This window comes from Leucoraja erinacea, chromosome 5 (genome assembly GCF_028641065.1).
Source record: "Leucoraja erinacea ecotype New England chromosome 5, Leri_hhj_1, whole genome shotgun sequence".
Classification (NCBI taxonomy): Eukaryota; Metazoa; Chordata; class Chondrichthyes; order Rajiformes; family Rajidae; genus Leucoraja; species Leucoraja erinaceus.
Window position 1 is genome coordinate 85,406,655 of NC_073381.1, and position 27,061 is coordinate 85,433,715.

Genomic DNA, 27,061 nt, shown 5'->3' on the forward strand with positions numbered 1-27,061 from the left:
ATCCATGTGCATATCCAAAAGTATTTGAAATGTCACCAGCGTATTTGCTTCAACCATTCCTGGCAGTACTTTCCGGGCACCTGCCACCTGGGATTCTGACAGACTACCGTATTTATGCTTTTAGTTTAGCAAAAAGGGACTTCGGCCCACCGAGTCCGCACCGTCTGGCGATCCCTGCACATTAACGCTACCCAACCCACACTAGGACCAATTTTACATTTATACCAAGCCAATTAATCTGCAAACCTGTACATCTTTGGAGGAAGCCAAATATCTTGCAGAAAACCCACGCAGGTCAGGGAAGAACGTACAAACTCTGTGCAGACAAGCACACATACTCAAGATCGAACCTATGTTTCTGGCGCTGTAAGGCAGTAACACCACCATGCTGTCCCTGTGCCTCTCATAATTTTATATACTTCTATCATGTCTCTCCGCAACCTCAGGCGTTCAAGAGGAAATAGAAAACAATAATAACCTCTTCCCAGTGGATCAACACCAATGCTTCACATCCGTTTCCACATCTAATCCAGTTTTTGCCATAGGTTCCTCAGAACTCATTCAGATTATCAATTTAACCCACCCTGCAAACAAATGTTGGGCACTCCCCTGTTATAACCTCTTCATGTATGTACAAATCACTCTCACATGTCACTGTTAGTTGCATTAAATGCTTGTTATGCCTAAAGTCATACGTGTTAATCTTTGGAAGGTCCACCTAATGGGGACTACTATTGGGAACATGTTCAGAGCTACGAGATTTCTTTGCTACTTTAACTATGGTACGTAGATGCAAAATATTCCATGGAAAAGATTACCTCCTATAAGCCGTGGGCCCAGCATCGAACATGTGTCTAGAATTTCATGACCCATGTCTGGTATCTATTTGAAATTTAGCACAGATTTAGATAAACTATAATTGAGAAGGAATTCATAACTCGTCAGTGTCAAAAGATGCACACTAATTAATTAAGCTAATTAGAAAATTAGATCGAAAAAGTAAGCGCCATCTAGTGCTCAATGCTCATATTACTCTGGGGAGCCTAATTCCGTGCTGCGGTCTATTTAAACCATACATTATGATACCATATATATATGATATGACTTGTGAATATGACTGGAGATATATATAATTATATTATATAAAAATAATATAATGAATATAATTGTGAGTGTATATGTTGAGTGAGACTGCCGCAGAGGTCCCGGGTTTCTCCGGCTCCTGAACCCGCCTAATTAATGGGTGAGGGCAGATCCTGTTGGTTACCCCGTTTCCTGAACCCCACTGACTGCCAGTGGGCAGAGTGGGGGGGTCACGGCCATAGTGGGACTGGCACAGTGCCAGGCTGGGGGAAGGTCAAGGCATCTTCCACTGAGAGGTAAATGCCTAACCCTAACTCTAACTCGCCCCCCTTCCAGAGTTGCCCACGGCTGAAGCTGGACCCGCGTTGGGACCGGCTGCGGGCTCCGTAAGTGTGGCCGCTCAGCGCGTCCACATCCGCCAGCATGCCCTTCTGGATCATCGTGGTGGTAATGATGGGGAGCAGCACTGCCCTGCACGCCGCCTTCAGCACCCCCATAGCGCCAGCTCCGACAGCCCGTCCGACCCCTCCCAGCACCCACCGACCGGCAGGCCGACAGCCCGACCGACTGACTGACCCTAATCCTAATCCTAGTTCTACATTTTTATTTATCATTTTTATTTAACAGTTCACATCATACCTTTACAATGATAAATCAATTGTAAAACAAAATTATCAGCAAGGTTAGCATTATCTTTATTCCTTCGAAACCTTGCTATTGTTTTGATGTAATCAAGAGGCAGCCATGATCCCAGGATGCTCGTTCCCTAGCTACCATGAAACAAAACGCGTGATTGGTCAATTGGCGTCCGACTCAAAGTCAAACGTGCATTGATTGGCCAATTGCTATTCGGAAAATTTGAAGTTTTTTTAAACTTATTTTTATTAGAAGCAATTGTACAAAGATAAAACATTCAGCATCTAAGATTATACAATTATTGTACAGCTTCATTTTAACCTTATAACCTGAAAATGATAAAAGAAAAGAAAAAGAGAAAAAGAAAGGTGAAGGTCGAGTGCCCCTCGTCACCACCCCCAACCCCCCCCGCCCATCTCACCCAGCCCGTGATCGGATTTAAATTCAAATTTGTGTTGCACCATGCTATTCTTGTAAGAATTCGGTAAAGGGTGTCCATGTCTTGAGAAATGTATCTGGTTTTCCCGCCAAGACAAATGTAGTGTCTCGGACATGTTTGTAATCCACATCTTCACTGTAGGGACGGTTGTCTGTTTCCAAAATTTAAGTATTCGTTTTTTCGCCGTTATCAGGCCATAGGTAAGGAAACGTCTTTGAAATAGCGTTAGCTCAGAACAGGCTTCTGACATACCTAGTGTGATCAATTTTAAGTCGGGGTCCAATTTTATTTTAAGTATTTTAGAAAATATATCAAAAATACCCCTCCAGAAGTTTTGTAATTTTGTACAGGAAGCAAAGGAATGGGTTATGGTTGCTTCTTGGAGGAGACATTTACCACAAATAGGGGAGACATTTGGGAAGATCTTATTCAATTTAGACTTTGAGTAATATAAAAAAGTTTTTATCATATTTTTAAAATGTGTGCAGGTTTTGGTCTTGACGAGTTTCAGGTATGATTTCTATAATATTTTTACACAATATGTTAAAAATACAGGTAGATACGTGATTTGGGTCACTGAATGAAACGAAAAAGCACCTCGGCTCACGGTCTACTATTTTCATGGTAATGTTGTTCATTTCACACTGTTTACCCTTAATGTAAGTCATCATTGATCACAATACAGGTTACATTAAACCATATATGCTGTTTTTTGAGTCACCTCATAAAGAGGGGATATACATGCACTAATTTTACTATTCATCGTGTTAAATTATACACGGATGAGGGACATTATTCTGAAATAAAGTAAGCTTCATTAGAAGTAATGTAGATATGCAGAGCAAGGCAGGAGCAGTTTTTTGGGACTTTAGATTAGTGTGTGTGAACATATACATTGTTTAAATCATTGAACCTATTAATTTGTAAATGACCCAAACGCTTTTAATTAATCAAGTTAGAAACATCGTCTATCCATTCCCTCCACAGATGCTGCCTGATCCACTGAGTTCCTCCAGCACTTTGGTTTTTGCTCAAGATTGCAGCATCTGCATTTTCTTGTGTCTCCATTAATAAAGTTAGCTTTGCTCAGTCGATGTACTTTTGAGTCAGAAGGTTGATGGTTCAAGCCCCAATATGAAAATCAGAGGTGCAAGGGGACTTACCTGGGAATGCTGGTGCAGGATTCCCCAAAAGTTAATCTGTAAGTCGAATCGGTAGTAAGGAAGGCAAACGCCATACTAGCATGTATTATGAGAGGACTACAATACAAAAACAGGGATGTAATGCTGAGTCTTTATAAGGCGCTGGTCAGAATGCATTTGGAGTATTGTGAGCAATTTTGTGGTCCCATATCTGAGGAAGGATGAGCTGGTGTTGGAGAGTATCCAGAGGAGGTTTACAAGAATGATCCCAGGAATGATATGATGAGCGTTTGATGGCACTGGGCCTGTACTCGCTGGAGTTTAGAAGGATGAGAGGGACCTCATTGAAACTTATCAAGTAGTGAAAGGCTTGCATGGAGTGGATGTGGAGAAGATGTTTCCACTGGTGGGAGATTCTAGGACCAGAGGTCATAGCCTCAGATTGAAAGGATGGTCCTTTAGGAAGGAGATGATGAGGAATTTCTGTAGTCAGATGGTGGTGAATCTGTGGAATTCATTGTCACAGAAGGCTGTGGAGGCTGTCAATTGATTTATTTAAGGCAGAGATAGATAGATTCTTGATTATTATGGGTGTTGGGTTATGGGGAAAAGGCAGAAGAATGGGGTTGAGAGGGAGAGATAGATCAGCCATTATTGAATGGCAGAGTAGACTTGATGGGCCGAATGGCCAGAATTCTGCTCCTATCACATGTACATGAAATTATGAACTTATAATTGAACGTATTTGGGACTGATGATAGGTTAATAGTTAAGGAAGGTAGAAAAAATGGAGACTGAAGAAGGGTCTCGACCTGAAACGTCACCTATTTCTTCCCTCCTTAGATGCTGCCTCACCCGCTGAGCTTCTCCAGCATTTTTGTCCACCTTCGATTTTTCTAGCATCTGCAGTTCTTTCTTAAACATGAATAGTTAAGGATATCAGGAGAAGAGAAGAAAGCTGTTTCTCTTCCAACAGATGCAACCCAACCTGAGCATTTACAGCATTTTTTGTTTTTAATGTCAGTTAAACATCATATCTGAAAGCTGGAATGTTTCTGTGCCATTCCCCTACTCTTGTATAGGAATCTTTAAATTTGTGAAGTCTTTGGATTGAGATTTGAATCAGCAACCCTTTGAGTATTTCTGCGCTAAAGCTGGCATCGTAGATGAAAACAAGATGGTAAAGACCTAGAGTTTCATTGGGAGGGCTGCATTCTTTTTAACCCCTTGGTAATCAATATGTGTATTTTTAGAGCTTCGGGATGTTCCTCCCAGGGTTTACCAGTGTTGCGTCCAGTGACTTGCGTGGATCTCTCCCTAGATGGAGTGGAACATTGGTTATGTGTATGCTCCAGTGTTAATAGTTAATGTGTCGAAAATGATTCCATTCATTACTGTAACTGGAAAGGAAACTGTGACAATTTCCAAAACATTTGTATTGTTGGAAAATTATTGCAATTGAAGGTGCAAGTCTCCCCTCACTCTCACCCCCACTGCCCCCCTCGATCTTTTACATTCCCTGACCATGTGGAATTAAGTAACAACATTTTTAAGCAGTTGCCAAGATTTTTCATGTCTATGGGAATGTTTATTTGTCCATATAGAAATGTATGTTTTGGTACAGAGATCTCAATGCACTTAAAAATAGACAATTATAAATAGAAAATAGTTTTCCTGGTAACATATTCCTTGAGAATCTGGCACGGATTTCTTTGTATATAGACATATTACAGAAAATGAATTCTTGCTAATTATGTACTTTGAAATGGCAATTCAAAATTGCTGAAATGAAAATGAAAGATCAAAGTGGCATATTGATGAATCTATTAGCAGATACCATGGCATTCTCCATCTCCGTATCCTAGTAGTATCCTATCCCCACCCGATCCATTTCTATGCTTTGTCTTAACCAGGTGCTCTGTTCCCTATTCCATTTCCTGTTCTATTTCTCGACCATTCCTATGCCTGTATATTTTGGTCTGTATGTGTAGGAAAGAATGGCAGATGTTGGTTTAAATCGAAGATTGACACAAAATGCTGGACAACTCAGCGGGACAGACAGTGTTTCTGGAGAGAAGGAATGGGTGACATTTCGGGTCGAGTCGGTATCGTCTATATTGGTGAGACCAAGTGCAGACTAGTTGACCCGCTTGTGGGGTACCTGTGCTCTGTCCGCTATGGGTTCCTGGAACACCCAGTTTCTAACCATTTCAATTCCAGTTCCCATTACCACACTGACTTGTCTGTTCTCGGCCTCTTTACTGCGCTGGATGCAAACTAGAATGCAAACGTACCAAATGCAAACTGAAGCAACAGCAAGTCATATCTTACCCTCGTAGTCTATAACCTGAAACTTTATCTGTCCATTTCCTTCACAGATGCTGCTTGACCTGCTGAGTTCCTCCAGCACTTTATGTTTTGCAATGAATGTAACCTGACCAGGAAAATGTTCACATTTTGAGGGACATCATTATTCATTCAGATAATTTAAATGATGTTGTTTGGAATTGGATAAGGGGTAATTTAAAATACATTAAAGTTAATTAGGCATTCTGTTGTGGTCATTGCACCTGTTAAGGATTGCCATTTTGGCAGTGGTAGAAGACGAGTTTGTTCACATGTTATAGGGAAATAAATGGGGGAGTGGGACTGATGGGATTACTCTGAGAGCTGGTATTGACTCAAAAGGCAATTAGTCTCCTTTGTCATCAGAAAAAATGACTGAATAATGTTCCTCCGTGATGGGGCACTAACCCAACACCTTCAAACAGTGAATGTGAATTGGTACTTGCATCGGGGTGAAATGTTAGCTATAATAACGTTTGTCAGTAAACTGTCCTCATACTTTCCTTGGCATTCCTTTAAGGTGAAGTAATGCTTGTGCTTTTGTTCTGTTTCAGCCAAACCATTCACAATTAAAGTGAAGCAGATGCGGCTCCACAAGGAAGACTTTGAAATCCTGAAAGTTATTGGCAGAGGTGCATTTGGTGAGGTAAGCATTCTCCAGCTTGGTATCATCAACAGAATGGGTGTATTCTGGAAATTCACACATGTTTGCATGGAAAACCGCTTGAGTGCACTCATTGACATGTGCTGCTCAGCTTGCACCTGACTTCAATTTGGTTGTTCCTGGATGTTTTGGAGCAGTTGTGTGGTTCTCTCTGTATTTCAATTTGATTCAGGAGTAGTGACTATGAAGATGCTTTGTATTTAATTGTCAAATCCAGTTAACGAAGAGAGATCAGTTAAAAGAAACTGCATCTATTTGTCAGTTCATCATTCACATTGAAGATGTCAATTCAAGATGGCGGCGGCGCGGGCACACCGCGACGCCCTGTGTCTCCCTAGAATGGGAAAAATAGCGACGATCCCCTTACCTGCTTCAAGGCTGCTCACTCGGAGCAGTCTTGTATTCATCTCGTACAGCCGACAGGAACTTCTGGACTTCGGTTCCTGCGGCTGCAACAACTTTTTGGACGATCTCCCTCTTCCGTCTGAGCTCATCAGAGCAACAGAGCACCCGACTGGAGACCGCCAGGTGAGTCGCGGGGTTGGAGACCGCCATCCGACCCGCGGAGCCCAACCGACCCTCGGTCCTCACCGGATCCCCGGCCCTCGCACGACTCTCGGCCCTCGCACGACTCCCGGTCCTCGCCCGACTCCCGGCCCTCGCCCGACTCCCGGCCCTCGCCCGACTCCCGGCCCTCGCCCGACTCCCGGCCCTCACCCGACCCCGAGCCCAACGTCTCGCGGAGCTCCCGTCCTCGCCCGAGTCCTGGCCCTCACCCCGACCCCCACGTCCCCTGAGCTGGAGAATGCCAGGAGAGTCCCGGAGCTGTTGACCGCCGCCCGACCCGTGGAGCTGGAGAATGCCACCCGCCCCGCGGAGCTGGAGACCGCCACCCGACCCGTGGAGCTGGAGAACGCCACCCGAGCCCCGGAGCTGGAGATCGCCACCCGACCCGTGGAGCTGGAGAACGCCACCCGACCCGCGGAGCTGGAGACCGCCACCCGACCCGCTGGAGACCGCCACCCACCCGTGGAGCTGGAGAACGCCACCCGACCCGTGGAGCTGGAGACCACCACCCGACCCGTGGAGCTGGAGACCACCACCCGACCCGTGGAGCTGGAGACCGCCACCCGACCCGTGGAGCTGGAGACCGCCACCCGACCCGTGGAGCTGGAGAACGCCACCCGACCCGTGGAGCTGGAGACCGCCACCCGACCCGTGGAGCTGGAGACCGCCACCCGACCCGTGGAGCTGGAGACCGCCACCCGACCCGTGGAGCTGGAGAACGCCACCCGACCCGTGGAGCTGGAGAACGCCACCCGACCCGTGGAGCTGGAGAACGCCACCCGACCCGTGGAGCTGGAGAACGCCACCCGACCCGTGGAGCTGGAGACCGCCACCCGACCCGCTGGGCTGGAGAACGCCAGGTAAGCCCCGGGGCTGGAGACCATCAGCAGAGCCGCGGGGCTGAAGACCGCCTGCGGAGTAACGCAGACGCGGAGCAACGGAGCGGCAGAACACCAGCGCGCACCAAGCCAGCTCGGCCCACCAGAAGCACCAACAGACGGCGACGGGTACGAAAACACCGCCGGGGACGCAGAGGTGGGTTAAAGGCCAGGTTAGAGCTAGCCCCACACAGGGCAGCGATTCCTAGCCTTTTCCTCGCCAACGTGCGCTCACTGGCAAACAAAATGGATGAACTCCGGCTAAGGATCACCTCCCACAACCGGATCAAGGACTGCAACATCTTGATCTTCACTGAAACTTGGCTCAACACTGACGTTCCTGACAGCGCCATCCAGCTATCGGGGCGTCATTTACTCCGAGCGGACAGGACATCAGACTCTGGTAAGACCAGAGGGGGGGGGGGGTCTGTGCATTTATGTAAACAAAGCATGGTGCACGGACTCCACCATCATCGAGAGTCACTGCTCAGCTAACTTTGAGTTCCTCTTGGTTAGATGCAGACCGTACTATCTGCCCAGAGAGTTCACCTCCAACTGTTGTGACTGCAGCTTGTATCCCTCCTGATGCTAATGCCAAGCTTGCAATGAAAGAGCTGCATACTGCCATTAGCAAACAACAGACGCACAACCCCGAGGCAGCCTTCATTGTTGCGGGTGACTTCAATCACTCCAACCTGAAGACTGTACTCCCCAAATTCCACCAACATGTATCCTTCCCCACTAGAGTAGACAAGACACTGGACAAAGTCTACACCAATATGGCTGAAGCTTACAAAGCCATCCCCCTCCCCCACCTTGGTCAGTCTGATCACGTCTCATTGTTCCTTCTCCCTAAGTACTCCCCACTCATCAGACGGGTTAAACCAACTGTAAGGACAGTTAAAGTCTGGTCAGAGGAAGCGGACTTCACACTTCAGCAGTGTTTTGGAAACGCTGACTGGAAGGCGTTTGCAGCCCAGGCCACCCTTGACTCTCACACGGACATTGATTCCTATACATCCTCTGTTCTGGACTTTATAAACTCCACCATCAATAGTGTCACCTCCCTCAAACAGGTGACCATATACCCGAATCAGAAGCCATGGATGAACAGCGAGGTCAGGCTACTGCTGAAAGCACGGGACACCGCTTTCAGGTCAGGCGATACTCGAGCCTACAGTTCATCCAGGGCTAACCTGAAGAGGGGCATCAGGAAGGCCAAGCACTGCTATAAGCTCAGGATTGAGGAGCACTTCAACAACAACTCCGACCCCCGACGCATGTGGCAAGGCATCCAGGCCATCACGGACTACAGACCCTCCAACATCACCCCCACATCCAGCGACGCCTCCTTCCTTGAGGAGCTTAATCACTTCTATGGCCGCATCGACAGGGACAATCTAGAGACAGCCATCAAGGCTGTGCTACCTGCCGATCACTAACCCCTCACACTCACCCCCTACGACCTGTACGTGGCACTGAGTAAGACTAATGCACATAAAGCTGCTGGCCCTGACGGCATCCCCGGGCGCGTGCTCAGGGCCTGTGCTGCGCAGCTGACAGACGTCTGGACTGACATCTTCAACCTGTCACTTGCCCAAGCAGTTGTCCCCACTTGCCTTAAAGCCACCTCCATCGTGCCAGTGCCAAAACACTCCACTGCGGCAAGCCTCAACGACTTCCGCCCAGTTGCACTTACCCCCATCATCATCAAGTGCTTCGAGAGGCTGGTCCTGGCACACCTCAAAAGCTGCCTACCCCCCACACTGGATCCCTATCAGTTTGCCTACCGCAAGAACTGGAGTACGGAGGATGCCATCTCAACGGCACTTCACTCCGCCCTCTCCCACCTCGACAACAGAGACACTTACGTAAGAATGTTGTTCATCGATTACAGCTCAGCATTCAACACCATTATTCCATCAAAACTGATCACCAAACTCGGTAACCTGGGCATCGACCCCTCCCTCTGCAACTGGATACTGGACTTTCTAACCAACAGACCCCAGTCTGTGAGGTTACACATGCACACCTCTTCAACCCTCACCCTGAACACCGGCGTGCCTCAGGGCTGTGTGCTGAGCCCCCTACCTGTACATGGTACTAACACCATCATCAAGTATGCAGATGATACAACGGTGATTGGCCTCATCAGCAACAACGATGAGCTGGCCTACAGGGAGGAGGTCCAGCACTTAACAGCATGGTGCGCTGACAACAACCTGGCCCTTAACTCCAAGAAGACCAAGGAGCTCATTGTAGACTTCAGGAAGTCCAGAGGCGGCACGCACACCCCATCCACATTAACGGGACGGAGGTGGAACGTGTTTCTAGCTTCAGGTTCCTGGGAGTCAACATCTCCGATGACCTCTCTTGGACCCACAATACCTCTACTCTGATCAAGAAGGCTCATCAGCGTCTCTTCTTCCTGAGGAGACTGAAGAAGGTCCATCTGTCTCCTCAGATCCTGGTGAACTTCTACCGCTGCACCATCGAGAGCATCCTTACCAACTGCATCACAGTATGGTATGGCAACTGCTCTGTCTCCGACCGGAAGGCATTGCAGAGGGTGGTGAAAATTGCCCAACGCATCATCGGTTCCACGCTCCCCTCCATTGAGTCTGTCCAAAGCAAGCGCTGTCTGCGGAGGGCGCTCAGCATCGCCAAGGACTGCTCTCACCCCAACCATGGACTGTTTATCCTCCTACCATCCGGGAGGCGCTACAGGTCTCTCCGTTGCCGAACCAGCAGGTCGAGGAACAGCTTCTTTCCGGTGGCTGTCACTCTACTCAACTATGTCGCTCTTCAAGGGAGATGCTAAATGCATTTTGTTGTCTCTGTACTGTACACTGACAATGACAATTAAAATTGAATCTGAATCTGAATCAAGGCTCTGTATTAATGCATGTATTTATTGCAAAATCAACCTAGAGGTTATTGAAAAGTTGCTCATATCAGAAATATTAAAATTCACGCACATTCGGAAATGTGAGACTTTTTATTGACCCCCACAAAAGTTATAAATTCACAACCAAAACTCTCAAACCTGTCACACATTCTGTTCTTATCCATAGCCTTTGTTACAACCATCTACTTGTCAAAACCCCCCTTGCCAGGCACGTATGAAGCTTTTCAAAAAGGGGGGTGGCATGACCAGGATTACAAAACATTTATGTGAAATAAGTGCACGCAGCGCATATCACAAGCTCGAAGTCCTTTGCGGCCGGGTTCTGGGGTTTTAGATGCTCTCTGGTGCTTTCTGAGCCTTATTTTGGAGCATTTTTGCACCAAATATATGACTAATATTTCAGAAATAATTTTGGTTGAGTCAAGAGTAATGAGTGGGTGGAATGGGATGATTGGGTTTATTGTTGTATACATTTTTAAAAATCAAGAATTGAAGTTGTCCTTGTTTTAATAATCAAGTTGTCCTGTTGTAAAATGTTATGTAAATTGTTATAAAGGAACATGCAAAAACTGCAAATAAAATACTGTACGTTTTAGCAGTAAATAAAACTTGTTTAGAAAATGTTTTGTGTGTTGATTTGATTGCCTGTTACTGTTCAACTGTGTTAGTGTGTGCAGTGCACCTTTAATAGTCCTCCAGATCTAACAACTTCACCACATCAATTTCAACATGAAATAGTGATGTGAATACAACATTTAGTTCGACTCCAATTTCCATCATGAAAATTGAAGTCAAACTAAATGGTGCATTTACATTACTAAGAATTACTGAAGAAGGGTCTCGACCCGAAACATCGCCTATTTCCTTCGCTCCATAGATGCTGCCTCACCCGCCGAGTTTTCTCCAGCATTTGTCTACCTTTGATTTTCCACCATCTGCAGTTCCTTCTTAAACATTTACATTACTATGATCGCTTTCAAACTAACCTATTTTAATGCCATATAATAATAAGAAATGTTAGTTCCATGATGACTCATAAACAAGATCACAAATCACATTTTGAATTATCAAACACAATGTGATTGTAAATGATTGCAGAGCTGCCAAGTTTCACCGAGCATTTCCGTATTTTGATGGCTGAAAATCAGTATTTTGTTGCGGAAATTGGTATTTCTCATAAATGCAATAGAACTTGCTACACAGAAACTGGATTTTTGAAAATCAGTATTTTGCATGCAACCTCATGTATTCTCAAATATCAGTATGGAACACTGAAAATCAGTACTACTGAATTGTGAAACCATTTTTGAAATGTGAATTTATAATTCTTGATTTTGATTCAATCATATCCTTACAGCTATAAAACTCTGATCTTGGATGTGTGTGTGTGTGTGTGTGTATTTATTTGTTTGTGTGTGATCACATCTACTCTAAGAAACAAAGCATTTACGAGAATTTTTTACGTATTCCCTCTGGAGCCAAAAATCAGCTTACCTGAAAAATTTGTGGTTATTTCTTGAGTTATTAATATAAATCTTCACAAATCCGATCCAACTTTGAATTCAAAACGCCATTTTTCCCCGCTGATGACGTGACAATGGATCTGCCTGTCGTCTGCTCGCACTGTGACTGACTTCACCTCCCATCCCTCCCTCCCCCCTGTTGTGTAAAGACTTCGCACGCTCGCGCCTCGGCTCAGGCCCTGTACCCGAGAGCTATGGTTGACGCACACTCGCCCCTCGGTTCGGGTTTCCCGAGAACTCCCGAGAGCTTTGGTCGATGCATGCTCGCGCCTCGGTTTTCGTCTCCCCCCACCGCTCGTGCCCTGGCTCGGGTATCGTATCTCCCCCCCCCCTCTCTCTCTCTCCCCCCTTGCTCTTTCTCCCCTCTCTCTCTCTCCCCCTCTCTCTCTCCCCCCCCCCTCTCTCTCTCTCTCTCCCCCCCTCTCCCTCCCCCTTAGTGTATGTGTGACACTGCAGACCGCCCCCCTCCCCCCGCAACCGCGCATTGAGAGGACGGGACCCTACGGGTCCCACTTGGTCTATTAACTATTAAAAATCTGATCTTGGATGTGTGTGTGTGTTTGTTCGTGTGTGTCTTTGTTCGTGTGTGTGTTTGTTTGTGTATAATCCCATCTTCTCGAAAAAACGATGCACTAACGGTAACATTTTTACATGTTCCGGTAGAGATTTTTTCCACTCGAGTCCAAAATCGCCTTATCTGAAAATGTCATGCTTTATTTCTCGAGTTATTAATGAAAATCTTCAAAAATCTGACAAACTTTGAAGTCTGCGCAGTCTTGCTCGCGCTGTGAGTGTCGTCACCCCCTCACCCCTCCCTCCTCCTTTGGTTGACGCTCGCTCCCCCGCTGCTCCTCTTTCCCCCCCCCCCCCCCCCCCCCCCCCTTCCTCTCCCTCCCCCCTCCTCTCCTCTCCCCCCCCCGGCCCTCTCTCTCCTCTCTCCCCCCCAGTCACCACGCCCAGCAGCGCACCGAGATGATCGAGAACCTGGCCAGGGAGAAGTTTGCCGCCGATGCCGCCCGGGAAGAACAAGCCTCTGCTCTCTCGGTCATTGAGCGCAACGCCAGGGTCACCCAGTGGCTGTACGGCTACAAGAGGGCCAAGCAGCCCAAAGGGAAGGCTCCCTCTGTCCTGGTGTAGAATAAAAAAATATTGCGCCCCAATTTTTTTATTTACTCTTTTTCTTAAAGGGGGTGCGACCGCACCATCACAAAAAGAATCAAATGCCGATCGTGAATTCCAGGCAAAATGACACGGCCTTTAGGTTGCCCGGAGGGATTTTAGGTGGCCATTGGCAACCGTTAATTTCCAGCCCTGTACATTCAAACCTAATCCAAATCAAGACGCCCTTAAGGTCATAAATGACGGATATCCATCTAGAAGATCAGCTGAAACTGCATACCTCCATGTTGCAACCAAATATTCAAATGCTTACCCACAAAAAGCAGTCATCACAAAGTCATTCAAAGGTTACTTTAGACAATTTAACAATTTTTTTTCATTTTCTTGAAGTTAGATTTTTACAAAATAATATACATTTTGAAGTACATCTAATTGAAGTTTCTTGGATGCGGCCTTATTAGACTACAGCTAACTTAATGCGGCATTCCAACATGAAAAGGTTCTCCACCCCTGTTCTAATTCCATCTTCTGCCTAGCTTCCTCAGAAGCAACATCATCAATGGACTGCTGCATTACTGCAGACAGATCAATGATGACCCTGAAAACATGCAGATTTTTATAATATTCTATTATATTAAATTATATTAAATTTTATATTAGTATAAAATTATATTAAAAATATGATGCATAAAGAAAGTCACAAACTATGGAATTCATATTTTTCAGTGTTATCAAGGAAAAGAAAGCAGTTCAAATTGTTTGATATTATTTATATGGAGGAGAAAATATAATTGCTCTAAAACCTACCTTAATTTTGCAATCTAACTAAAGATAATCCCCCTTCCCCTCTCCCCTCTCCCACATCCCTCTCTTACCCCCTCTCTCTCTCTCTCTCTCTCTCTCTCTCACCCTCTCCCCCCTTCCCCTCTATCTCTCCCTCTCCCCCCCCCCCCCCTCCCCTCCCTCTCTCTCCCCTCTGTCTCCCTCCTCTCTCTCTCTCTCCCCTCTGTCTCCCCCCCCACCCTTTCCCCTCTCACATCCCCCCCCCCCCTCTCTCTCTCCCCCACCCCCCTCTCCCTCCCACGCAGCATTGGAGGGCCTGAGCCCAAAGGGAGGGAGGCAAGGGGGGGGGGGGGGAGATGTGGGCCTGCGGCGGGGGGGGGTGGGGGGGAGAGTGGGCCTGTGGCGGGGTAGTTGCGAAGGGCCCGGCGCGAGGGGGGGTGCCGAGGGCCCGCGGGGGTGGAAGGTGGCGTGGGCCTAGCGGGGAGGGGTGGTGAAGGTGGCGTGGGCGCGGCCGGGGGAGGGGGTGTGTGTGTGAAGGTGCGGGGGGGAGAGTGACGGTGGCCGGGGGCCGGGGGTGGGGTGGCATGGGCCGGCGGGGAGGCGAGGGCCTGGCCAGAGCGGCGCCTGGTATCTGGGTCACCCCGCCTGCCAGGACAGGGTTCAGATTCAGTCGTTCCCTCTCCCGCCCGGCGATGGGAGAACAGTCTCCCAGGACTGCCGGCAGCGGCCCCGCTCACTGGACGCCACGTTGACCAACGACGAAGCTCCGATGCCGCAGATGGAGGCGATGGACCGGGCGGCCAGACACCGCAGCCTCCCCCGCACCCGGAGAAACGGGCACGCCTTTTTTCCCCAAATCATCCCGCCACCCAGCATAAAAAACAGACTCCCTCACCCGCAACGCAATATTCCACTACTAGCCCAGAATAGACACGAGGCGTCGAGGCGATCTCTGATTGTGTGGAGTGAAAATGGCGATCTGATCCCGCCCAGGCCCACTGCGCATACTTGGAGAGACAGCATCATTTTGCGTCGCTACTGCGTCACCGGCTTCCCCAACTGCGCAGGCGCGGATGGTCGCAAATTCCCCCTCCAAATCATCCCGCGGGCCAGAACCAGAATTTCAGGTAATTTCCGTCAAAGTAAAAATGCTGATTGCGTTCTACATTTTTTTTTCCTCGGGATTTTTTTTTACTCTGGGGAAAAACAGGGGGGTGCGACTGCACTCAACGCACCCCCCCTTTGGACAGCCATGCTTGCCCAGGTTTACTGGGCAATGTGTCTGCCAATGTGTCTGCCACACATTGTCGTGCCTCTCGCCGTTTCCAACTTTCTTCTCTCACCTCCTACAATCAGGCTGAAGAAGGGTCTCAACCCGAAAAGTCACCTATCCATGTTCTCCAGAGTTGCTGCCTGACCTGCTGAGTTACTCCAGCACTTTGTGTCCTCTACAGCAAGATCAAGGCTTGCTGAAGATTGTTGCTTTGTGATGCATGTGATACTGGTACATTTTCATCTAACTTGTATAAGACAATGAAACCAGTCGTCTGTCTTTTGAAAAGCCACAATGTGACTGTCTACTAAGTTGCACTGGTATCATGTTTCACCACAGCAAATTGAAGACCAGTTTTTCTCATTGCAGAAATGTTACAAAAATTGCTGTTGTACAGTTTGCAAATGCGCCAGCCAGCTTGCATACAGTGGGAAACAGCAAATGAGACAAACTGTTTCAGTAATGTTAATTTTGAAGAATGAAATTTGCCTGTGACAAGCAAATTGCTTGTTTGCCATTGCCATTGTGCGGGGATCGATGGTCGGCGTGAACTTGGTGGGCCAAAGGGCCTGTTTCCATGCTGAATCTCTAAACTAAACTAAGCTAATCTAAACTTGTCAAAATACTCCACATAACTGAGATTGTACATTGAGATGGTAAAGTAGGCCATGTACCCAACGTTGAGCATGCAGATTATACGATTCAGTGAGGGGCTATTCATTCTGCTGCTGCATTATACTGCAGTTATATTATGGCACAAATATGTTAATTTCAGCTGTGCCATTCCCATTTGGATATCATAGCTTTGGCATACTGTTGCAATTTAGCAAAAAAATCACATCAGATTTTCTTCTACAACAGCAATATTGTGTAGTAATATGTTATTCCATGCATTGTACCTTGTAAAATGTTTGTTGGGACCCAAAGCAATTGAAAAAAACATTCAGATGGACATATCGTCATTATCAGTTTGAATAATTAACAGCATATTGGAAAAACTCTATAAATAGTATAACTAAAAGCTAAATGTTAAACTTTCACAGTGCTAAACACAGCATTGGTTACTATGTATAGAGTTTTTCCAATATGCTATTAATTATTCAAACTGATAAGTAGACTATGTCCGTCTGAATGTTTATTCAATTGCTACATTAAAATGAAATAGTTTTGTTAAAATGACAAAATATACCACATACTCTTTTTATTCAAGGGCTTTATTAAAATGTATCTGAATAAAGAATGTTATTTGATTAAAACTAGTTAGATTGTTACGAACTGCTCATGGACACGACTAATATTAGGAATGCATTCCCATGACAATCTTGTTTTCAAGAGTGAGTTAGATTTAGCTCTTAGGGCCAAATGAATCAAGGGAAATGGAGAAAAAACAGGAATGGGGTACTGATTTTAGATCAGGTGTCGGCAACCTTGTTCTGCATAGGGGCCAGGACCCATGTCTGTGAGCGGATGGCGGGCCACATCTAGTTCAAGTTCACATTTATTGTCACATGCACCAATTAAGACATAGTGATATTTATTGCCATAGTTAATAAATGGAGGTAATAATACATATTAACTAAACTGACATATTTATGTTTATATTATGTCTACTAAACATAGCAGTTTTGAAGGCGCGATACTTAGAGGAGGGAGAGGGAGCCCGGTCAACACCAGCCTCCCGTGCCTCCACCGAGCCCTGGGTGACCCCAGTGAGGGAGGGCGAGGCGGGGGAGCAGGGGCCAGGGGGGCGGCTGCCTGCTCAAGTGCCGGGACTACCGGCATCATGCCTCCCACCTGCCGCTGCTCACCATCGAGCCGCCCAGCGACAGCTCGGCGGAAGACATTCGCGAGCGATCAGAGAGAGGCTCGCTAGGTCGGTAGCTGGGCTGCAAGGCAGAGGTCCCCGCCCCCCCCCACGTATCCCCTCCCCATCTCCGTTCACCTCATCACTCCCCCGCCTGCCACCTGGACCCCCCCCTCCCCAGCGAGGCCAGTCGCAACGGTAAGGCGGAGGCCGAGCTGTGTGACGGGGACAATGAGAGCCTGGACAGCATGCTCAACTCCATCGACACCATCAACTGCAGTACGAGCTCCTCGTTCCGGGACAGCCTGCCCGAGGTGTTAAGGTTCATTTCTTAAAACAGACAACTCACAAACTGTTAGGTAAACCAACACAAGCTTTATTGATCATTTAGCTGGCGAGAGTGCCAGGGGATACAAAGTCAAGTATGCAACAGATACTTAACCCTCCTGGGCCACCACTCTAATGAACAAAGACATACAGCATCTTTTTACAGTATTTTGGAAACGTAGTCACATGTTTATACAGCAATGATGTCTAACACATCAATCACAGAGTATACCCATTCAAAGTATGCTTATCACTGATACAATACTCTTGTCAGCCTGTGGTTCTATTAATTACAAACTGTTGATCAAGATTTACAATTGTCTTGTACTTCCGGTGGCGCTGGTGCCAGCAGCCTCCACCTACAGCCCGGTATCTTTTTGTTTTTTTGTTTATTTAGTTATGTTAAAAGTGTATTTTTTTGTGTTTTTTTTTGTGTTTTTATGTGGGGGAAGAGGGCACGGTGCGGTGGATACCGTATCAATTACAAACTGTTGATCAACATTTACTATTATTCGAGTGTCCTTAACAATGTACCTGGATTGGCGCGGCCTTTCTGCCGGGATCGACCAGCTCCAGCAGCGGCGGGACAGCGCTGGAAATCGCGGGGGCTGGCGATTCCTTACCGGGGGTCGCCGTCTGGAGCCCGGAGTGCTGGAGCTGCACTACCATCACGGAGCTTCGGTTTGCAGAGAAAACACGCGGGCGGCGCTGACTCACAACGCGGGGTCCTGCGACTCTTCTCGGTTTGGACTCAGGAGCTGCAGACTCCGGCAGCGGGAGGCGGCTGATCTCTGAGGAGGAGGATGCTCACCGTCGGGGTTCGGCGTCAGCGTTCCACCAGCCCGGCGTGAGGGCCTGAACATCGGGCCACCCGGGGCGGCGACTGCGGGTGCTCGGAAGGCCCCGACCACGGATGGACACGGAGGGGAGGCTGGCTGGACTATGGTGCCTTCCTCACCTGGGTGCCATTTATGTTATGTTGTGTTGTGGAGTTTCTGTGTTTGTGCTTTTGTTAAATTTTTAATTCAATTTCAATTTTATTTTTAATATGTTTTATTATTTATTTATTATTTATTTTTATTATTTTTCTTGTGATTTTTTTAACGATACTGCCAGTACGGGAAATTCATTTCGTTGTCTCAAAGTGAGGCAACGACAATAAAATTTGAATACAAGAATACAAGAATACAATACAATTCTGTCTTAACAATGTAATCTTCAGTCAGCTACCCACAGAAATTCCTGTTTACAGAGACTACCAACTTCTCAGGAAACACATCCTCTCCCAAGGCTTCTGTTTACAGAAGCTACCACCTTCTCAGGAAATGCATCCTCTCTCACCATTGTAGATGGTATTCTACTTGGCTCATAACAGGAAGCAGCTTGGATGCAGTTGGAATGCTGGCCTCCAATTTCCTGATTCCCATATCTCGTCTACAGCACAGAATTACAAAGCTTCCGATTACTCAAAACCCAAAGAAGTCAAATTAATCTTTACTTAATAAAATACCTTACATATATAACTAGGATATTCTCAGAGGCACCCTCCTGCCCAAAGACCTACCTGCGGGAATCGTCACAGTTGGGACTCCCCCACCCTCAACAACGACATCTTCCAGCGATGGCAGTACCGCATCGGACTAAAAAAAATATGCCTGCGGGCCAGATGATTTCGGGTTATGGGCCGGGTTCGGCCCGGGGGCTGTAGGTTGCTGACCTCTGTTTTAGAAGATCAGCCATGATCATATTGAATGGGGTGCTGGCTCGAAGGGACAATGACCAACTCCTGCACCTATTTTTATATGTTTCTGTTTCTGTGACATGATGCATTATTGATTGAATGGATGAAACATTGCCGTTTTTTTTTAATGGTACATTGTCAAATGGAAGATAGACAAAAATGCTGGAGAAACTCAGTGGGTGAGGCAGCATCTATGGAGAGAAGGAATGGGCCACGTTTCGGGCCGAGACCCTTCTTCAGACTGAGGCGGGAAAAAGATAAAAGGAGGCGGAGACAGTAAGCTTGTGGGAGAGCAGGGAAGGGGAGGGGAAGGAGGGAGAAAGCAAGGACTATCTGAAATTGGAGAATTCAATGTTCATACCGCTGGGGTGTAAACTACCCAAGGGAAATATGAGGTGCTGTTTCTCTAATTTGTGCTGGGCCTCACTCTGGCAATGGAGGAGGCCCAGGACAGAAAAGTCAGATTCGGAATGGGAGGGGGGATTGAAGTGCTGAGCCACCAGGAGATCAGGAATATGTGACGTTTCAGGTCTGAAAAAGGGTCTCGACCCAAAACGTCACCTACTCCTTCGCTTCATGTTCCCTATTGCTTTTCCATTAACTTAACACAAAAGCTGTGATTGAGGACAGTCAATTGACATAAAAGCCCATAACTTTCTTAAAAAATAAGAGAACTGAATACATTTTTAAGTTATTATAGATTGAAGCATTCTGAAACAAATATGACACATCATACTTGGATGACCTGGAATTAAAGCATATAATTAGTTAGTTACCTAATTGTAGATAATCACAAAATTGACCGTTGTGATGGAAATTGTAATAAACACCCAGACTGCCTTGAAAATTCAAAAATATGATATTCTCAAGATCAGAACTAATATTATTGTAACATTAAAACAAATAGTAAATACCCAACAAAAAATTCATATTCATCAATGTCATCAAATTCATCTAAATCCAATTACTAGATCTAAACATCTATCCCATTCTTAAGAAAAGGCTAAAAATATATTTATAAATAGCCAAAGTATCCAAATAACAAACTGATCCCATTCACTAGAATTCACAATATAACATGATTTTTAAATCTCACTTTGTCATGAATTTCTATGCCAATGGAAGGAATTGAATGTTTAATTCCCATAAATTATACTCTGTTGGTTTATAACACTGCGGCAGGCAAGGGTCGTTTTACACAGACATTTATTCAAAATACACAAACATCCACTCTCAAGATAATCAAAATCATTATTGTTTGCACAATCATGTCATAAGAGCATCTAAATTATCTATATTTTGTGTTATTGTCTATCCATGATCAATATTTTCATACTAAACCCGACTAAAAACTATGTACTGTTGAAGTTTTCAGTCAGATATTTAGTCTGAAAATATTCATCATGGATAGACAATAACACAAAATATAGATGATTTTGACATGATTGTGCAAAAAAAGAATGAATTTGATTATCTTGAGAGTGGATGTTTCTGGATTGTGATAGATCAGAATGTGGCTGCTGCTATGATTTAAGCCCCGCGATATCGGCAGGCAAGACACGGCCGATATCGGGGCCTAAATAACATATTTCGCATCATCAGATTAAAATGAAACCGCACCAAAAAGCAAGATAAGATGTTAAATAAACGACATGCCTTTTGTTTTGTCTTGCACATTCGATCCCTGATTTTGAAGGCTTTGAAAGCGTTAGAAGTTTAACTTCAATCCAGCGATGCAATCAACCAGCAACTTTAAAAAAAAAAACGGAACGGGATCGCAGAACGAATTTTCTTCATTAGCTTGTAGTCCGAGCAAATCCCTCTCCGGGTGATTGACTTGGCCAGTCAAGAATTGACCATTTTTTAGCTTTGAAAAACTCCTTTATTGCTTTAGCAGCGTGTTTGGAATCATTGTCTTGCTGTGGAATGAACCGCCGGCCAATGAGTTTTGAGACATTTGTTTGAACTTGAGCAGATAGGATGTGTCTATACACTTCAGAATTCATTATGCTACTACCATCAGCAGTTGAAGATAAGTGAGCCAGTACCTTCAGCAGCCATACATGCCCAGGCCATAACACTCCCACCGTCGTGTTTCATGGATGAGATGGTATGCTTTGGAGCTTGGGCAGTTCCTTCTCTCCTCCATATTTTTCTTTTGCCATCACTCTGGTATAAGTTAATCTTCGCCTCATCTGTCCACAAGACCTTTTGCCAGAACTGTGGTTGCTCTTTTAAGTACTTCTTAACAAACTGTAACCGGGCCATCTTATTTTTGCAGCTAACCAGTGGTTTGCATCTTGCAGTGTAGCCACTGTATTTCTGCTCATGAAGTCTTCTGCGGACAGTGGTCATTAACAAATCCACACCTGAAGACCATTTCTGATCTGTCGGAGAGGTTTATTCATGTTTCCAAGTCTCATAATGGCTTTTTTGACTTTCATTGGGACAACTTTGGTCCTCATGTTGATAAACAGCGATAAAAGTTTCCAAAGGTGATGGAATGGGGCGGGGGAGAAGGGGGACTATGTATAAACACAGCTTTAATTTCTACATACATGGTGAAACCAAAATGTATAAAAATACCCTTTAATAAAGTCTGACAATGTGCACTTTAACCACATGTGATTTTTTCTATTACAAATCTCAAATTGTGGAGTACAGAGGCAAATAAATAAATGATAGGTCTTTGTCCCAAACATTATGGAGGGCACTGTATATTTGTGGCCCTGAGTGAGTTGGCAGCTAGTTAGAGGAGACTGATGCTTTCATGTGACTGTCAGAGATAAGCTGGAGATTTCTGGAATTCAAATAAACTTGTCAACATTTTTTGCCAATCGAGCAATCAGATTTAGTTGTTAAATCAATAACCTGGGGGGCATATGTTTAGAACAATACAGTACTGTCCAGATTTGCAACCAGCTTTCACTATTTTGTGGCATTGACAGCTCCAAGTTCAACACTTCATATTCTTCAACTTTTTTTTTCAGAGATAAAGCAATAGGTTCCTGAACATCTGACTATTTGTGATAGCTGGTTTTCTACAAAATTTAAATAAAAACTACACAGATAGCATATGCCAATATTTATGATAGTGTGTGTAACTGTATCATTAAAAAAGATTATGCCATTTGATGACTTTTCATAGAACACACTTTTCCGAAAAGAACACAAAAATATGTGGAAACCTGGGGGAAAATAAATGTAACCAACAGCTGGGAATAATTGACCGGGTGTCTCTGTACACAATTATATTCCGAGAGCTTTAAATATGCATGTCATAGGATAGAACATCAGAAATATTTAGAGATAAATTTTAATTAGTTTGTGATGCATTTGTGTTTGGCTATGAAAACATGAACTTTCCATGATGCAGATTTTCATAAGCCTAATAGAAGTGAACCTATAAATTATATAGCAATAGTTTCAGAGTTTCATTTGAGCTGAACGAAAAGGAGGAATTACACATAGAACACAGGAACAGAACCTTCAGCACACAATGTCCATGCTGAACGTAATGTCGTTAAACCAATCTCTTCCTTCTCCATATCCCCCATCCCTTGCATATCTAAAAACCTTAAATGGCACTATTGTATCTGCCTCCACCACCACTGCTGGCAGGCACCCACCACTCTGTACCGAAAAACTATCCTGCGTGTCTCCTTTAAACATTGCTCCTCTCTCAGTCTTAGTTAGTCTTTGTCTTAGTTTAGTTTATTGTCACGTGCACCGAGGCACAGTGAAAAGCTTTTTGTTGCGTGCTAACCAGTCAGTATAAAGACAATACATGATTACAATCGAGGTGTCCAGAGTGTACAGAAACACAATAAAAGGAATAATGTTTTGTGCAAGATAAAGTCCAGTAAAGTCGATCAAAGATAGTTCTAGGGTCTCCAATGAGGTAGATAATAGCTCAGGACCGCTCTTTAGTTGTTGATAGGATGGTTCAGTTGCCTGATAACAACTGTGAAGAAACTGTCCCTGAATCTGGAAGAACACATTCTCACACATTCTCACAATTCTGTACCTCTTACCTGATGGGAGAGGGGAGAAGAGGGAATGACCGGGGTGAAACGTCCTTAATTATGCTGCTGGCCTTGCCCAGGCAGTGGGAAATGTAGATGGAGTCAAGGGAAGGGTGATTGGTTTGCATGATGATCTGGGCTGTGTCCACAATTTTCTGCAATTTCTTGGGGTTGTGGTTGCAGCTGTTCCCAAACTATGCTGTGATGCATCCTGATAAAATGCTTACTACGACACATTTGTACAAGTTGGTGAGAGTTGTTGGGGACTTGCCGAACTTCCTAAGCCTTCTGAGAAAGTTGTGGCATTGGCTTGCTTTCTTGGCCAATGCTTTGATGCAGCTAGTCCTGCACAAATTGAAGGTGATATTTTCTCCTTAAACCTATGCATCTTAAAGCTGTGCCTTCTAGTATTTGATATTTGCATCATGGGAAGAGGGTTCTGATTGTCTACCTTATCGGAGGGCCGCTGTGAAGCCAAGGTCAGAGCCTCGCGGGTCGGAGCCTCTCAGGTCAAAGCCCGGGCCTTGTGGGTCAGAGTCTTGCCCTCGCGGGCCGTAGCCTCGATGGTCGACGAAGACCATGGCCAACGGTCCCTGTGTCTGCGGAACCCACGGCAGGGGCGTGGGTTGGCGCCATGCAGGCGTCTGGAGATGACCTGGCAGCAATGGGGGAGAGGTCGGTGCAGTAGTGACGATGGCGACGGACGAGGATGGACCATGTGGCAGTGAAGACGCCGCTGCCGAGGGAAGGAACAAAGGAGGACCCAGCGTGGGGGCGCCACCATGAGGACGGGAAGAACAATGGGGACCTGGTGCGAGGGTACTTTGTAACTTTGTTAGTGCCCTTTATGGGTGACTATTTGCATACCTTTTATTATGCAAGGAAAACATTTCACTGTGACTTGTCACAATAGGCAAGAGGCGCAGGAGTAGGCCATTCGGCCCTTTGAGCCAGCACCGCCATTCACTGTGATCATGGCTGATCATCCACATTCAGTACCCCATTCCTGCCTTCTCATCATATCCCCTGACGCCGCTATCTTTAAGATCTCTATCTAACTCTCTTGAAAGTATCCAGAGAATTGGCCTCCACTGCCTTCTGAGGCAGAGAATTCCACAGACTCACAACTCTCTGGGTGAAAACGTTTTTCCTCATCTCCATTCTAAATGGCCTAACCCTTATTCTTAAACTGTGGCCCCTGTTTCTCTTAATAATCTTATATGTTTCATTAACATTCTTAATGTCCTTCCTCAAATTTGGAGACCAAAACTGCATACAATACTCCAGGTGTGGTCTCACTTGGGCCCTGTACAACTGCAGAAGGACCTATTTGCTCCAATACTCAACTCCTCTTGTTATGAAGGACAACAGGCCATTAGATTTCTTCACTGCCTGCTGTACCTGCATGCTTACTTTCAGTGACTGATGAACAAGGACCCCCAGACCTCTTTGTACTTCCCCTTTTCCCAACGTGACACAACAGATAATAATCTGTCATCCTGTTTTTGCCACCATAGTGGTTAACCTCACATTTATCCACATTAAACAGCATCTACCATACATCCACTCACTCACCCAACCTGTCCAAGTCACCCTGCATCCTCATAGCATCCTCCTCACAGTTCACACTGCCACCCAGCTTTGTGTCATCTGCAAATTTGCTAATGTTACTTGGAATCCCTTCATCTAAATCATTGATGCATATTGTAAATAGCTGCGGTCCCAGCACCGAGTCTTGCGGTACCCTACTAATCACTGCCTGCCATTCTGAAAGAGATACGTTAATCCCTACTCTTTGTTTCCTGCCTGCCAACCACTTCTCTATCCATGTCAGCACTCTACCCCCAATACCATGTGCCCTAATTTTGCCCACTAATCACCTATGTGGGACCTTATCAAATGGTCTTTGAAAGTTCAGGTACACTACATCCACTGTCTCTCTTGTTCATTTTCATTTCATTTTCATTTATTTTATTTATTGTCATTCGATAAAAACATGCTTCCACATGAATCATGAACAAAATTTGTACTCATGTCTGAGCAGCGTAATAGCGCAGTAAGGCATCAACAAAGTACAGTATAGACATCAATAAATTCGAACATATAAAAACCTTCCACAATAAAATCTAAATAACAATGAGCCTATGAATAAATAGTAAAAAGTTAAAAAGCAGCATGGTTAAAAGACACCAGCATAATAATGTCCATAACAGCAGCAGTAGCAGCAGACAGTTCACTGAGGTAGCGAGGGTTCAGTCAGTGAGGTAGGGAGTTTAAAAGTCTCACGGTCTCGGAAAAGAAGCTGGCTTTAAGCCTTGTTGTCCTGGCCTTTATGCTGTGCAGCCTTCTCCCTGAGGGGAGAGGGCCAAAGAGTCCATTTGCTGGGTGGGTGGGGCCCTTCATGATGTTTGAGGTTCTGCTCTTGCAGCTGTTGATATAAATGTTCTCAATGGCAGGGAGGTAGTTATTTGTAATTTTTTTGGGCAGATTTGACCACCCTCTGCAACGCCTTCTTGTCAGCAGCAGAGCAGTTTCCGTACCACACTGTGATACACGATGTGAAGACGCTCTCCACCACACACCTGTAAAATGATGTCAGGACTGGGGTGCTGAGGCCAGCACACTTCAGCTTCCTCAAGAAGTAAACGCGTTGGTGGGCTTTTTTAATTATGCTAGCCGTATTGCAGGTCCAGGTGAGGTCGTTAGAAATGTGCACCCCCAGATATTTAAAACTGGACATCCTCAAAAAATTCCATGTTATTCGAGGGATGGAAAAGGTAAACAAAGGGAGAAAGACGCTGGTTGGACGTGGGAGTCAGAAAGGCACAAAGGGTTAGTGGGTTATGTGAAATTGGAATATTTAAATCATTGGACTTTAGACTGCCCAAGTAGAAAATTAATAGTAAGATTAAACGAGTACTTACCAGTACGAAGTTTGATCTGTATTTTATGAGGAGTTACGATGAGGGATTACGTGAAGAACCCACCCAGCGCGCAGGCGCGGCATACTTCCAAGCAGCGGTGTGGAATCACAGATAGACACTAGTTGAAGTAAAGATAGTAAAGACCAACGAGACATTAGTCCGAATTTGATCTATATAATGAGGGTGGGAGCGGAGGGCACGTAATCCCTCATCGTAACTCCTCATAAAATACAGATCAAACTTCGTACTGGTAAGTACTCGTTTAATCTTACTATTTTACTTCGGAGTCACGTGAGTGACTACGTGAAGACTTCAAAGGTCTGTGATTTCAAACCGTGTAACAGTTATATCACTCACTGCCGAAAGATCATCGAGGGAGGAAGTGGGGTAGCTAAAGACCAACAAGTTTGTTTAGTTATAAAATAAATGTTTATTAACTATAACAAAAAATAGCTCCCATGGGCTTTAAATCATAACTTTGCGGTTTTTAAAATGGTATCCGCAAAGACGTCCTGTTCCATCAGCGGTTTCCTGTAAAATCGTTGGAATGTCGATTCCCTTGACCATCCCGCTGCTCTGAGGATGTGGTCTAGGGGAACCTGCATCCTATCCGCCGCTGAGGTGGACGCTGCCCTGGTTGAATGGGATTTTAAAAACATTTGTGTTAATCCCTGCCATGCTGAGGACCTGTTTCAACCATCTGGATAATGTTTGGCTGGTTACCCGTCCAAAAGGCTTTCTGTGGCTAACCCATAAGGCTTTCTCTCTCCCTCTAAGCGTTTGGGTTGTGTCTAGATAATGATGAAGGTGGGTCACCACACACAGCCTAGGTTCTGGAGGGTAAGCCCGGAAGATCAACAGGGAGTTTGATGTACCTGG

The 27,061-nt window shown here is 45.5% G+C and overlaps 1 protein-coding gene across 1 annotated transcript in view; it reads left to right on the top strand.

The window, feature by feature from the left end:
• LOC129697513 (serine/threonine-protein kinase MRCK alpha-like) overlaps positions 1-27,061 on the top strand; it is a 308,786-nt gene that overhangs the window by 66,501 nt on the left and 215,224 nt on the right. The window contains 1 exon segment of the mRNA XM_055636147.1: positions 6,201-6,292. Within this exon segment, the coding sequence (XP_055492122.1) occupies positions 6,201-6,292 (92 nt within the window).